The sequence below is a fragment of the Pristiophorus japonicus genome, chromosome 21 (assembly GCF_044704955.1).
Source record: "Pristiophorus japonicus isolate sPriJap1 chromosome 21, sPriJap1.hap1, whole genome shotgun sequence".
NCBI lineage: Eukaryota > Metazoa > Chordata > Chondrichthyes > Pristiophoridae > Pristiophorus > Pristiophorus japonicus.
Genome location: NC_091997.1, coordinates 71,176,887 through 71,191,830, shown reverse-complemented (window position 1 = coordinate 71,191,830; position 14,944 = coordinate 71,176,887). Strand labels below are relative to the sequence as shown.

Sequence of the window (14,944 nt, the reverse complement as noted above, 5' to 3'; positions counted from 1 at the left end):
TTGTGTTAACACAGAAATTAATTAAGTGGGAACGACAGTCCAAATCCCCGATCTGATGCAATCAAGAGGGCGACATTTAAATTGTACGTAAGAGGATAAACGTTCAGATTTACTATCAAATAAAAGAACGCAGGAGTTCCCAAAACACGCAATGCTACCTGCAACCCCACTCCCCACTCCCCGGCTTTAATTTTTACTGCTACAAGTTGCGACATAGGTTAGCAAGGCCATCCAAAAAGAAAACCAAGCACTAGGGTTTATTTCTAGAGCTATAGAATTGAGAAGGAGAAAAGTAATGCTAAAACTGTATCGAACCTTGGTGAGACCACACTTGGAGTACTGTGTACAGTTCTGGTTACCATATTATAAATTGAATATAGAGACTGTTATATATGTAGACCATAGATCTACTCTCTGTGTAGTCACTGTATAGTTGCATAAGATGGAGACTTGCTTACCTGATGTGCTATCAATAAGGTTTACACTGTGTATATACTATGCTGGCACCACTAGAGGGTGCAACTGGTGGAGACTGGGGTTTCCTGACCCGGTGGCAGGGGCTGTATAAAAGGGCAGCAACCATACTTGTGCCTCACTCTGGAGTTACGAATAAAGGACCAAGGTCACTACAGTTTGAGTACAACACATTGCCTCGTGGAGTCATTCATAAGTATATCACAGACATAATAACTGGCGACGAGAATACGAACTTTCACGCGATTATGGCTACCTTTGGCACACTAAAAGAGGGTGATGATTGGGATGTCTTCATGGAAAGGACCTGGCAGGGGAGACGGACGCATCGGCGGAGAAGCACAAGGTTATACTGCTGACCAGTTGTGAGCCGAGGTCTACCGCCTTGTCAGGGACGTGCTGGCACCCACGAAGGCCAAGGATAAGACATACGATGAGCTGACTGAACTAATTCGTGACCAACTAAAACCAAAAGAGAGCATCCTCATGGCCCGGCACAATTCTACACTCACTGCAAACCTGAGGACCAGGAGATTGCAAAATATGCTGCCGACCTCAGGAGACTTGCGACACCGTTTGATTTTGGCACGCACCTCAATGAAGCATTGTGAGACATCTTCATTAAGGGAATTGGCCACGAGGGCCTCCTTCACAAGCTATTATCTGCTGACACCACAGTCAACCTGTAGAAGGCCATCAGCATCAGTCAGGCGTTCATGACCTCGACCTGCAGCACCAAGCAAATTATTCATCCTGTGGACTCAAACCCAGCAAGTACTGTACACAGAATGGTGCCTTTCACAGGCAAGACTGTAGAATGTGGCTCTGCCCAGGGCACAGAGCACAGACCTCAGGGTTCCAGAACTCAGAGTCTGCCGAGGAGTGCCAATCGAGTAACACCACCAGTGTCGGTTTGCTGAGTACGTATGCGAAGCCTGTAACACAAAGGGCCACCTCCAGTGTATGTGTAAAGGAAATACGACTCACCGTCTAGCAGAGTAGTCGGTAGATGACTTTGAATCCAGCGGGGAGTATGATGATTTGGCCAGAGAGGCAGCTCAGCCCCAAGAAGAAGTGTATGGAGTGTATACCTGCACCACCGATTGTCCTCCAGTGAAGATGGAAGTCGAGATAAACGGCGTTCCAGTCTTCTTGGAAGTGGATACGGGAGCGAGCCAGTCAGTGATGAGCCAGGATACCTTTGAGAGGCTATGGAATGAAAAAGGACCCGAGCTGGTTCCGGTACAGGAAAAGTTGCGCACCTACACCAAGGAGCTGATCCCAGTCCTCGGTAGTGTGGAAGCAAGTGTAATCCATAATGGCGTGGTGCACAAGTTACCTCTGTGGATTGTTGCAGGTGATGGTCCAAGGCTACTCGGAAGAAGGTGGATGGGGAAGATCCAGTAGAAATGGGAAGATCTCTTCACTCCAGCAATCGATGTCCCCCTGTACTCAGAGGCAGAGCAAAACCTCACCTTCGCTTGGGCCAGGCACCAGAGAACAGACCAGCGCAGCACCTGAGGCACAGACCGTCCATCACGACTGCGTGGCAATGATCCGACCGGAATGACCTAAAAGTACCTTCCTGGCTCCAGTGGCAGGACTCATGGGGAGGAAGATCGAATTCACAGGCACGCTTCCAGCTTTCGTGGCAGAATCGCGGGAGAGAAGGATCAAGGCAGTTGATCTCGAGGACGGAGGCAAGATGGCGTCCCTGCTGCAGCGAGGGGCAGCGTGGCTGAAAAAAAAGATGGCCGCGGCAATATCACGAGGTGCAACGCTGAGGGATCAACACGTGGTGTCGAACAAAGGATTTGATTGGGGTAAAGCCAGCAGGGTTCTCTTAAAGGAGACCTGCAACCAACTGAACTTAAAGAGACATTGTATACATGGCAATCAATGTAACGAACTGATTAAGATTGTGAACAAAATGTTGTTGTGAGATGTCGGTACTATTCCTAATGTAAAGAACAAAATGCTGTTGCGCGATGTCGGGAATAGAGTGTCCCCAAAAGTTGCAAGCGAGCGAATTCGGGAGGGCAAAGGCGCTGATCCTGATGCCCAGCCCCAGGTGTCCCCACAAGTTATAGGCCAGCGACTTCAGGAGGGTGAAGACACTGATCCTGATACCCTGCCCCAGGTCTATCCCACACTGCAGGCACCTGATGGCACTATTCGCCACGGACCTGGAAATGAAAACATCGCCAATACGCGCAGTCGGCTACCATTGGCCACCACCTGGGTGGAGATGGCACAGCCCCCAGACCCACTCGCTACCTCGGCCATGTCCAGGTTCCCAACACCGTTAGAGAGCAGGCAGAAGATTCTGCAGCCCTCAAAGGAGGACAGGGAGGCCACACACATCTGTGGCTCTGCCCACCACTAGGCAACGGCAAAGGCCCTGAGTCCTGGCAAGGTGAGCGAACCAAGCCCACCCCGAAAGCAGGGGGCACAGCGCCGCCATCAGACAACTAGGACCCCGTTCGGTTGCTCTGGAACCAGCATCCTCACATACCTGTACTACCTCAGTACTGACCATGACTGAACTAATTATGCAATCTACCCATTCCTGGCGCACGACTGTAAAACGTAACGAATGCAAGTCACTGAACCAAGCTGTCACGATACAAACTGTAAAAAAAATGTTTTTTCTTCCTTTCTTTGTACCTGTACTGTGTCTGGTCCTGTATGTTAATGTAATGGGCCAGCTGCATCATCTCGCTGGGGGGGGAGATGGATGTATGTAGCCATGGACAACACACATAGATCACACCCAGAACCCACTGGAACCTCCACTGCATCATCGAACCATCCAAACTGATAACCACTACCCAACGTTGTGGCAAAAGGACTTGGGGGTTAACAGGGAGAGAGCCAAGCCAAAGCACAGCCAAGGTGCAAGGGCTATTGGCACTTAAGTCTGGGGAGAGCTAAGCCAGAGCACACAGTGCAAAGGTAATCGGCACAAAGGACTTGGGGGAGAGTGATGTTATATATGCAGACTATAGATATACTCTCTGTGTAGTCACTGTACAGTTGCATAAGCTGGAGACTTGTTTACCTGATGTACTATCAATAAGGATTACACTGTGTATATACACGCTGGCACCACTAGAGGGTGCAACTGGTGGAGACCGGCGTTTCCTGCCCTGGTGGCAGGGGCTGTATAAAAGGGGAGCCACCATGCGGCTGCCTCACTCTGGAGTTACGAATAAAGGACCAAGGTCACTACAGTTTGAGTACAACACATTGCCTCGTGGAGTCATTCATAAGTACATTACAGACATAATAGAGGCACTGGAGAGGTTGCAGAGAAGATTTACAAGGATGATACCAGAAATGTGAGGGTGTACATATCAGGAAAGGATGAACAGACTGGGTCTCTTTTTTCTTGAAAAATGAAGACTGAGGGGTGACCTAATAGAGGTCTTTAAAATTATGAAAGGTTTTGATAGAGCGGATACAGAGAGAATGTTTCCACTTGTGGGGAAGAGCACAACTAGAGGCCATCAATATAAGATAGTCACCAAGAAATCCAATCGGGAATTCAGGAGAAACTTCTTTACCCAGAGAGTGGTGAGAATGTGGAACTCGCTGCCACAGGGAGGGGTTGAGGCGAATGGTATCGATGCATTTAAGGGGAGGCTGGACAAGTATATGGGGGAGAAGGGAATAGAGGGTTATGCTGATAGAATTAGACGAGTTAGGGGGGAGGCTCAAGTGGGGCATAAACGCCAGCATGGACTGGTTGGGCCGAATGATCTGAGTCTGTGCCGTATATCCTGTGTAATCCTATATAAAACCACTTCCAACAAAGAGTTACGGCAGCCGCCTGATAACAGGGTGCCAGAAACATTGCTGATTCAACACAAGATTTAGCATCAGGCCACCATCCATTCCCACAACTAGTGGTATGTGGCTTGTCGGGGAAGTTTCAGGTGATGGTGTTCCCAGGCGCCTGTTGCCCTTGTCCTTGTCCTTCTAGGGGGTAGAGGTCGCGGGTTTGGGAGGCGCTGTCGGAGAAGCCTTGGGGAGTTGCTGCAGTGCGTCTTGTCGATGGCACACACTGCAGCCAGGGGGCGCCGGTGGTGGAGGGAGTGAGTGGTTAAGGTGGCGGATGGGGTGTCAATCAAGCGGGCTGCTTAGCCCTGGATGGTGTCGAGCTCCCTGAGTGTTGTTGGAGCTGCACTCATCCAGGCAAGTGGAGAGTGTTCCATCACACTCCTGACTTGTGCCTTGTAGATGGTGGGAAGGCTTTGGGGAGTCAGGAGGTGAGACACTCGCCACAGAATACCCAGCCTCTGACCTGAGAGTGAGCACCAGGGGGTGGAGAGAGCCCATTAGCTGGAAACATTTTCTGCATTCACCAATGTAATATATTTGCTTCATGGATTCTTTGCTTACGACTTCAAAGCAACACATTGCTATTCAGAACTAGTTTATTAACAAAGGTTTAACAATCATACTACACATTACCAATTCATCCACTAGGCTCACATCATCATCATTATAGGCAGTCCCTCGGAATCGAGGAAGACTTGCTTCCACTCTTAAAATGAGTCCTTAGGTGGCTGAACAGTCCAGTACGAGAATCACAGTCCCTGTCACAGGTGGGACATATAGTTGTTGAGGGTAAGGGTGGGTGGGACAGGTTTGCCGCACGCTCTTTCCCCTGCCTGCGCTTGATTTCTGCATGTTCTCAGCGTTGAGACTCGAGGTGCTCAGCGCCCTCCCGGATGCACTTCCTCCACTTAGGGTGGTCTTTGGCCAGGGATTCCTAGGTGTCAGTGGGGATGTTGCACTTTATCAGGGAGGCTTTGAGGGTGTCCTTGTAACGTTTCCTCTGCCCACCTTTGGCTCGTTTGCCGTGAAGGAGTTCCGAGTAGAGCGCTTGCTTTGGGAGTCTTGTGTCTGGCATACGGACAATGTGGCCTGCCCAGCGGAGCTGATCAAGCGTGGTCAGTGCTTCAATGCTGGGAATGTTGGCCTCGTCGAGGACACTAACCCCCTGGTCTGTCCTCCCAGGGAATTTGTAGGATCTTGCAAAGACATCATTGATGATATTTCTCCAGCGACTTGAGGTGTCTACTGTACATGGTCCATGTGTCTGAGCCATAAAGGAGGGCGGGTATTACTACAGCCCTGTAGACCATGAGCTTGGTGGCAGATTTGAGGGCCTGGTCTTCGAACACTCTTTTCCTCAGGCGGCCGAAGGCTGTACTGGCGCACTGGAGGCGGTGTTGAATCTCGTTGTCAATATCTTCTCTTGTTGATAAGAGGCTCCCGAGGTGTGGGAAATGGTCCACGTTGTCCAGGGCCGTAACTGCACAGCTCATCGTGGATGACCGAGACTCAACTGACTGGGGTTTTATTGAGTTTTATGAACATCACGTGACAACTTAACCACTCACAGTGCAACAGCTCTACAAACCTGTGAGCATACTCACAGCTGCATACATTACAACCAAAGAGGATACTGATATGAAAATGTTGCACAAACATTTTCAATATATTTTTCCTGGAGATGTGAGCAGTGCTGGCAAGGCCTCAACTATTCGCCATCATCAGCTGCCCTGAGAAGATGGCAGTGAGCTCGAGGCAGCGATTGCTTTTACAACAGAGAGGCCTGAGGACTGTGAGAGTCAACCACATAGTGCGGGGCTGGAGTCACATTTGTAAAAATACACCATTTTCGGCTTATTTTTGCTGTAACAATGCTGTAAAATGGCCGAACTCAAAAATTGATCAAACTCTTATGACCCGGTATACCTTGCGAGGCCAAGAGAACACTTTGTTGAACTTTAAGAACTGTTGCAGCTGTGAAAATCCTCACAGACAAAGCGCAGTAACTGCCCTTGGAGCCCACAGATTGATAAAGACTGCAGAAACAACTCGTCCTTCCAGACGTTACACTGAAGCGAAACATAGCAGATTTTAAATTGAAAAATGGAAGAAAAAAAAACTTTTGATAAGAAGGAACTAAAGACCAATTATCGCACCATTGTTACTTTGAGAGACGTAGGCAGTGGGCGGTTTGCCAAATTCTTAGCTGTAATTGGGCTGTGAAAAAGCAATGCAGTCGAGAGGGCAACTTGGTCAGTTGCCAACCAAAGAGCCACGGACTAATTACTGGACACTTGACCACTGCTAGCTAGTATTAGTTACATGTGAGTTTTTGCTTACAGATTGCTTGAGTGTAAAATAAATAAACAGTTCAATAGTAAGAGGCGGATTTTCAGCTCCTCTGCGCTCCATTTTTTTGCCCCGGAGCAGCGACAATGGCGGGGGTGAGGTGTTCCGGGCGGGCGGTCAGCGTCCAGCGCCCCGCGGCGATCCTCGGGACCGGTTTAGCGGCGGAGCGGAGCAGCACCGCCCGGAAGAGCTGCGTCTGGTGAGCCACGCTACCTGGTCGCGACACCGGCGCGAGTACTGACTATGCCTGACCCGCAGTAACCGCCCGGGAAATCAGGGCAGTCCAACAATCCCGACAGCAGAGAGGTGAGCAACGGACTCCTCGGGTAAGTGTGATTGTTTTTCCTTTTAGTTCGGTTTTGCGATTTGTTTTGCGGTGACGTGGGCAATGTTTTGGGAATGTTTTTTGTGGGGGGGTGGTTTTTTAGGTTCCCCCGCCCCCCTTCCCGGCCCCCCACCGTCTCTCGGAGTGCTCCCGGCCCGGCCCTTTAGCTCGGGAGTTTCCCATCCTAGCGCCCCAAGAGAGGTGCACAACGCCTCCTGTAGCACTGCGCCCCCTGACTCAGGGCCCAGCTGCCCAATTTTACCTCCTGAGGCGCAAACTATTCCCGGGTGCTAACTTTCCCGCCCCGCCACCAGTACCGCCCCAAAAACATCAAAACCGAAAATCCTGCCCCAGGCCTTACAGCATAGGTCTCATCAGTATCACCATAGACCGTCCCTCGTATCGAGGATGACTTGCTTCCACGCCAAAAAGGGATGAGTTCTCAGGTGTTTCAACGAAGGACCTAATATTCCAGGTCCTGAACTACATCCAGAAGGGTGGAAGATGCCTGTGCGAGGATTTTTTTAACGTGTGGTGGCCGTTGCACACCAGCCACCACACGGGCTCGACAGAGCCAGGTCTTGGTCCAGTGGCAAGGGTTATCCAAGATGACAGGAGACCAGCTCTGCTGCACAGACCGAGCGCGCACATATCACAGTGTGGGCTGGGCCCGTGCTGCCCCTGGGCCCTCGCCTCTCGGGGTGCTCCCAGATTCACGCCTCTCCTGGGCCCCCGGTCACTTCCCTCTACGGACTCTTGCCGCTCCTTCGCCCCTTCCTGCTGTGCCTGCCCGCACTGCAATCGGCGACCTGGCTTCGCAGCCGTCGCCCTCCTGCAGCAGCGCGCGCTGCTCCCTGCAGTGGCACACCTCCGCACATTGCTCCCTCCAATGGCCCCGGCCTGATGAATCTTATACAGGAATTGTTGTGCATTGATGCTTTTGCATTGTAACTTGTACTCTTTTGTTGATTTTTGAGTGAAGGTTACCCCATGAGGGGAAATGGGATCGCCGTGCCTTGAGCTGTTGCTCTACATGTCTGAACTCTGCGAACTGTTCGATGGCCCTTACCCGCGTGGGCCTAGACTGGGACAATCCAGCAGCTTCACCTCCAGTATGGCCCACAAATTACCAGGATTTCTTTCATTCAATTTTTACGACTAGCCACGGTGGAATTTAAACTCACGACCCCTCGGTGCCGTCAGTACTCAGAGGTGTAGAATTTACCAATATTTCGCAAAGATTCCTGGTACCTTTCCCCTGCAGAGGAGAAGAATCCCTTTCTGGACTTTTAAAATGAGTTTAAAGGGGCAGACGAAGCCTGCGGGGGATAAAAGGGGATACATTCATGGAGACCCCCCCCCCCAGTGTTTGTACTCATCGGAAAGGGAATTTAATTTGGAACTATCTATCAGAAAGTCTGAAATCCTAAAGTGCACATGGAAGAAACTACGAACTTTAATCAAATTTGGAATTTTTAAAAGACGAATGTTGGGTCGGCAAGGAAAGGGGTGGGGTCCATCTCTAAAGGGCCAGTTTGGACATTGGATCTAATCAAATTGTCTGGGAACTGTTTACTCTCGAAAACCTGCCCCTAGAAAATATTAGCATTCAAACAATCGACCATGGAAGAAACAGTATCACCTCACCCAGAGGATCCAAATGTCACATACATATTCCAACACCTTTTCAACAGGCATAGAAATATCTGGCTCAGGCCAGACTAGCACAATGGACGAAAAGCCTATTAACGCCAGATTAAAACCACTTAATCAAGTTTCAGTTAGCTGGGCTGCACAATTGGATCAAAGAGCTGGGCAAGATTCGGCCGGGGTGGGGGGGAGGGGAGATAAGAAAGCCTTTTTGGGGTATATCTATCCCCCAGTTTTACAAGGAAAAACTCACAGAACACAGACTCGAAAAGACACAGACTCGAACACAGACAGACAGACACAAGCAGCTGGAGCTGGGAAGTGAAGAAATGGAGTAGTGAAGGAAACTACAAGAAATCGTCAAGGACCGACTGAGCACGAGGCCCACGAACTGGAAGGTTGTCAGCAACCAAATTGACAAACCCGGGCCACCACAACCAGCGAAACGACCAACCGAAACCAACTCAGCAAAAGCCGAAGAATCAACATTTATTTCCACTCTCCTTCTGAACGACTCAACGGGGGAGAAATTACCAAAAAGGACTAACTAAAACTATTCCTAACCAAAGAAAGTGGGTACTTACCCCATACATCCAAAACGCAACTTACCGCATCATCGGACGCACCCCAACTGAAGACTACGCAGTCCGAAGTCCTCTCCTCCGTCCGGGGTACAGCTCACCTAGAAGGCCAAGTGCAGCGAACCCCGAAACCACGATTCACCGGCAACTGTCAAAAGGGATTGGTGAGCATAACCCCCTGAACCCCCAGAGCTATAACTTAGTTAGTTAGGGGAATTGGGAGGGGGGAGGCTGGGATAACTTGTGTAAATGTATCTGCATTCTCCTCTTTACCCCATTTAGAGTTTAAGCTGTATTCCTTTTCCCCACAGGCTGTAATTTGACATTTTATTCAATGTGTTGTACCCCTCAGTGTGTATTGGTCTGGGTGTGTTATTAAAGGTGTGCCTTTTTACTTCTTTTTAAACACAATAAAGCCATACCTGCTTCCTACCTTGAAACCGATTGTCTGTCCAAGTCTGTCTCAGTCCCTTCATAATTCCAGTGTCTAGAACCAAGGGTGGGGGAGCGATTCGGAACCGCTCATATAAGGTCAGAAGGGAAAGCTGACCCCCTGAAAACCACCCCTTACATAGCTGAGGCAGTGTTAATTGCGATGGTTGCAGTTAATTCTGTCCTGTATGCGTTTTGAATGCACGATGTTCAGTCGGCCGTGAAGGAGGACCGAGACTGACAGCAATTATTAAAACGAGCAGATAATTGGTAAAATATGATCCTATTAGTAACATTGAGACGACATATGAGACGCCAAAATAACATTTTCGCGAAACAAATATGCAGTGGATCAACAAAGGCAGGCGGTCATGGAAAAGCAGTTTTCATGCAGTTTACATCCTATTTATATCCTCCTCTGTGCGTTAGTCTTGCTGCAGAGCAAGTGGGCCACATGACTGTCCGCGCCATGTGTCATTTGGTTAGCTTTTTCCATCCCATTCTTTCCAACTGTGTGTTTCCCACCCCTGCCCCCACCCAGCTCTGCCTCCAGTCGGATCTGACTGACGACGCTAAGGGAGTGGGGACAAAAGAAAGACTTACTTTTATATAGAACCTCAGGACGTCCCAAAGCGCTTTACAGCCAATGAAGTGTTTTTTTTGGAGTGCAGTCACTGTTGTAATGCGGGAAACCAATTTGCAGCACAGCAAGCTCCCACAAACAGCGCAGGAGATACATGACCACCTCACCTGTCTCAGTGATGCAGGTTGAGGGATAATCGCGGCAAAACCGAAGTCAGGTGGATAATGAGACGGCTGCGAAGCCAGGTCGCTGACTGCAGTGCGGGCAGGCACAGCAGGAGGGGCGAAGGAGCAACAAGAGTTCGTAGAGGGAAGTGACCGGGGCCCAGGAGAGGCGTGAGTTCGGGGCCCAGAAGAGCCGAGGGCCCAGGGGCAGCACGGGCCCAGCCCACACTGCGATATGTGTGCGCGCACTGCGTCCGTGCAGCAGAGCTGGTCTCCAGTCGTCCTGGTTAACCCTTGCCACTGGACCAAGGCCTAGCTCTGTCAAGCCCGTGTGGTGGCTGGTGTGCAACGGACACCCCGCGTTAAAAAATCCACCCACAGGCATCCTCCACCCTTCAGGATGTAGTTCAGGACCTGGAATATTAGGTCCTTCATTGAAACACCTGTGAACTCATCCCTTTTTGGCGTGGAAGCAAGTCATCCTCGTTTCGAGGGATTGCCTATGATGATGAATAAAACGACAAACAGAATCAAATCTCGCGCATGCGCGGTGCGGCTCCTCTGAAGCTTTCCGATTCGAGAGGCCTGCACCTCCCGCCTGCACTATCGCGGCAACACTGGCTCTCGACTGGGACCCAGCGGCAGCAGACGCCATAAATGGTAGGTGCCGCCCGGGGACCGCCGAAAAATGGGCGGGACCTCACAGCTCACCACGTTCGCACCCTGTGATTCTATGTAACCTGGCTTTTCTCAGCACCTCTTCAAACTGCTCCCACTGAAGTCGAGAGCTCTCATTGTGGGCTGAATTGAGTGACAGCACTATTCCCGGCCACACTGGGGATGATTGAGTAATGACTCCAGCAATCACTGCTGTAAGTGACAGAGATCGATTTCACCCACATCATTTGTATTATGTAACTAACCTCCACTATGTCCTCCCGAGAGGGCAGGCGGAGCCTCAGTTTAACGTCTCATCCGAAAGACGGCACCTCTGACAGTGCAGCACTCCCTCAGCACTGCACTGGAGTGTCAGCCGAGATTTATGTGCTCGGGTCCCTGGAGTGGGACTTGAACCCACAACCTTCTGACTCAGAGGCAAGAGAGCTACCCACTTAGCCACAGCTGAAACCGTGTCGGTGTTTCTGCTCCACACGAGCCTGCTACCTTAATTCATCTCAACCTATCAGCTTATCCTTCCATTCCTTTCTTGCTCACGTACTTATCAGCAGAAGTGCGAACGAAATGAGGTTGATTGTAACGCAGATCTCCATGGTGAGAATCCAATGCTGTAGGAGTGTTGGTCTGGGGCAATGACATCCAACATTTATCTCCCTAAATTGCCATTCCCAAGGTGCTCAGACTGAATCACTGGTACAGTTTAGTCGCCACGGAATCTCTTCTGAAATCTTTTTGCCGCACAGTTCAAGTATTATTGTTTCATTTTCTCAAAACAATACGTGGAAACCGAGGGAGTTACATGTGCTTTGCTTTCACAAGATGTACTTCCAAAGGTTCAAGGACCTCTGCAAAAAGGGAAAGTTGCTTTTAATTATGGGATGTAGAAGGCCAGGAGCTGCCCCTTGTTTACTCAGCAAAATCTCCAAGGTTTCTGGTCTGTGCGCTACGCAAACGCTCACTCGAGGCATCACTAGCTACTTGCTTGTAATTGTAAAAAGAAAACTGCTAGAAACATAGAAACATAGAAAATAGGTGCAGGAGCAGGCCATTCAGCCCTTCGAGCCTGCACCACCATTCAATAAGATCATGGCTGATCATTGACCTCTGTACCCCATTCCTGCTTTCTCTCCATAACCCTTGATCCCTTTGGCCGTAAGGGCCACATCTAACTCCCTCTTGAATATATCTAACTGGCCTCAACAACTTTCTGTGGTAGAGAATTCCACAGGTTCACAACTCTCTGAGTGAAGAAGTTTCTCCTCATTTCGGTCCTAAATGGCTTACCCCTTATCCTTAGACTGTGACCCCTGGTTCTGGACTTCCCCAACATCGGGAACATTCTTCCTGCATCTAACCCGTCCAATCCCGTCAGAATTTTATATGTAATGTATTTGCTTCATGGGCTCTTTGCTTAAGCATTCATAGCAAAACATCGTACTTAAGAACCAGTTGGTTTATTAGCAAAGGTTTAACAATCACACTACACATTACCAGTTCGTCCACCAGGCTCACAACCACCTGCCTCATCGTGGATCCCCCAAATGCAACTGGCTGGGGTTTTAGTTGGATCTATTGATAAACCAACTAGTTCTCAACAGCAATGTGTTGCTATGAATTCTTCAGCAAAGAACCCACGAAGCAAATACATTACACCTTGCATTTATAATAACCTGTGGCAATTTCTCAACTCACGGCGTATCTCTTCCTCGCCAAAATTTGCTGTGCGATTAACACATTATTAACGGCGTGTGCCATTAAGCTAGTCCAAGAGTTATGTGGCTGGTTTGCTCTTTGAACATTATTGATTAGGTCAACTAACTCTTCACCGGGTTTGGGGCAGCTCAGCCTCTGTATAATGTATGCCCGCTTAGTTTTCATCACCGTAGCTTGTGATCTGCAATTTTAATTGTATTCCATATGCCTTCTTAATCACCTTATCTACCTGGCCTGCTACCTTCAGGGATCTGTAAAATCCTGTGTAAAATTGCAGTTCCCAAAAACGACAGGATATGCAGATGGAGTGAGGTGAAGTAGGGTAGGAGGAGGCTTGTGTGGAGCATAACACCAGTCTGGACCAGTACATTCTATATATGGTAACAGTAGATTCACAGACTGAGCCAATTAAAGAGGTACAGTATTAGCACAGGTGGGTTTTAAGGAGCGTCTTAAAGAGAGAGAGAGAGAGAGAGAGAGAAGCAGAGAGGTTCAGGGGAAGAGTTCCAGAGCTTGGGGCCCAGGCAGCTGAAGGCACGGCTGCCAATGATGGAGTGACGAAAACCGAAAAGGGCAAGAGGCAAAAACTGGAGGAGTGCCAAGATCTCGGAGGGGTGTAGGGCTGGAGGAGGTCACAGAGACAGTGAGCAGCAAGGCCATGGAAGGGTTTGAAATCGAGGATGAGAATAACAAACAAAAAAAAAAGAATTATTTATAGCTCAGTTACAGTTCGATCTCAATAATCAAGTGTGCACCCAGAAATGTTGCGAGCTGCATTGGTGACTTTACAATATACAAAACATGATCCGATGTTTTGATTTGAGAGTAATTCAATCCAGACCTAGATCACATTGTGTGGTTGGGACAAACTGTGGGATATAGTGAGTGTAACTGGGAGTATATTGGGGAGCGTTGCTTTTCAGTGCTTCTTTGCTTATGCACATGGATGTATACACATTCGCAACTCACTGTGTAAATCATATAACGTTGCTACCTGTGGGTTAACAAAAGCTACGAGCTGGCACGCTTCAGAAAATGTTCACTAGGTTGATTGCAGACATGGGGGGGTTGACTTATGAAGATAGGTTGAGTAAGTTGGGCCAATTCACATTGGAGTTCAGAAGAATGAGAGGCGATCTTCTCGAAACTTGTAAGATAATGAGGGGGCTTGACAAGGTGGATACAGAGAGGATATTTCCACTGATGGGGGGGACTACAACTAGGGGGCATAGTCTCAGAATAAGGGGCCGCTCATTTAAAACTGAGATGAGGAGAAATTTCTTCTCTCAGGGTTGTAAATCTGTGCAATTCTCTGCCCCAGAGAGCCCTGGAGGCTGGGTCATTGAATATATTTAAGGCAGAGATAGACAGATTTATGAGCGATAAGGGAGTCGAGGGTCATGGGGAGCGGGCATGGAAGCGGAGCTGAGTCCACGATCAGATCAGCCATGATCCTATTAAATGTCAGAGCTGGTCTCCAGTCGTCTTGGTTAATCCTTGCCACTGGACCAAGACCTAGCTCTGTCAAGCCCGTGTGGTGACTGGTGTGCAACGGCCACCACACGTTAAAAAAATCCACCACAGGCATCTTCCACCCTTCACGATGTAGTTCGGAACCTGGAATATTAGGTCCATCATTGAAATACCTGTGAACTCATCCCTTTACGGCATGGAAGCAAGTCATCCTCGTTTCGAGGGACTGCTTTCGAGGAAATGGTGGAGCAGGCTCGAGGGGCCAAATGGCCTACTCCTGCTCCTATTTCTTATGTCCTTATGCAACAAACCCAGAGAGCAGGATGCACTTAGCCTTGCGGTGTGTCGTGGCATGTTACTGTCCAAGGAACCTGTTAAGTCTGTAATGCACTTATGAATGACTCCACGAGGCAATGTGTTGTACAAACTGTAGTGACCTTGGTCCTTTATTCGTAACTCCAGAGTGAGGCACAAGCATGGTGGGCAGCCTTTTATACTGGGCCCAGCACACCTATGCAGGTGACCCTCAGTTCTCCCACCACAGTGCCCTCTAGTGGACAGCTTCTGCCACCAGGGCAAGAAACCCCGGTCTCCACCAGTTGCACTCTCTAGTGGTGCCAGCATAGTCTACACACAGTGTAAACCTTATTGATAGTACATCAGGTAACAAGTCTCCATC

The 14,944-nt window shown here is 49.3% G+C and overlaps 1 protein-coding gene across 2 annotated transcripts in view; it reads right to left on the bottom strand.

The window, feature by feature from the left end:
- Positions 1 to 14,944, bottom strand: part of LOC139234107 (collagen and calcium-binding EGF domain-containing protein 1-like) — a 187,460-nt gene that overhangs the window by 148,527 nt on the left and 23,989 nt on the right. The window contains exon 1 of one of the 2 annotated variants that reach the window (XM_070865051.1): positions 11,621 to 11,681. The exons of the other annotated variant lie outside the window; for it this stretch is intronic. Coding sequence (XP_070721152.1) covers positions 11,621 to 11,672 — 52 coding nt within the window. The 5' untranslated portion in view covers positions 11,673 to 11,681. Of the gene's footprint in view, positions 1 to 11,620; positions 11,682 to 14,944 lie in introns of those variants that run through there. 2 annotated transcript variants of the gene reach the window in all.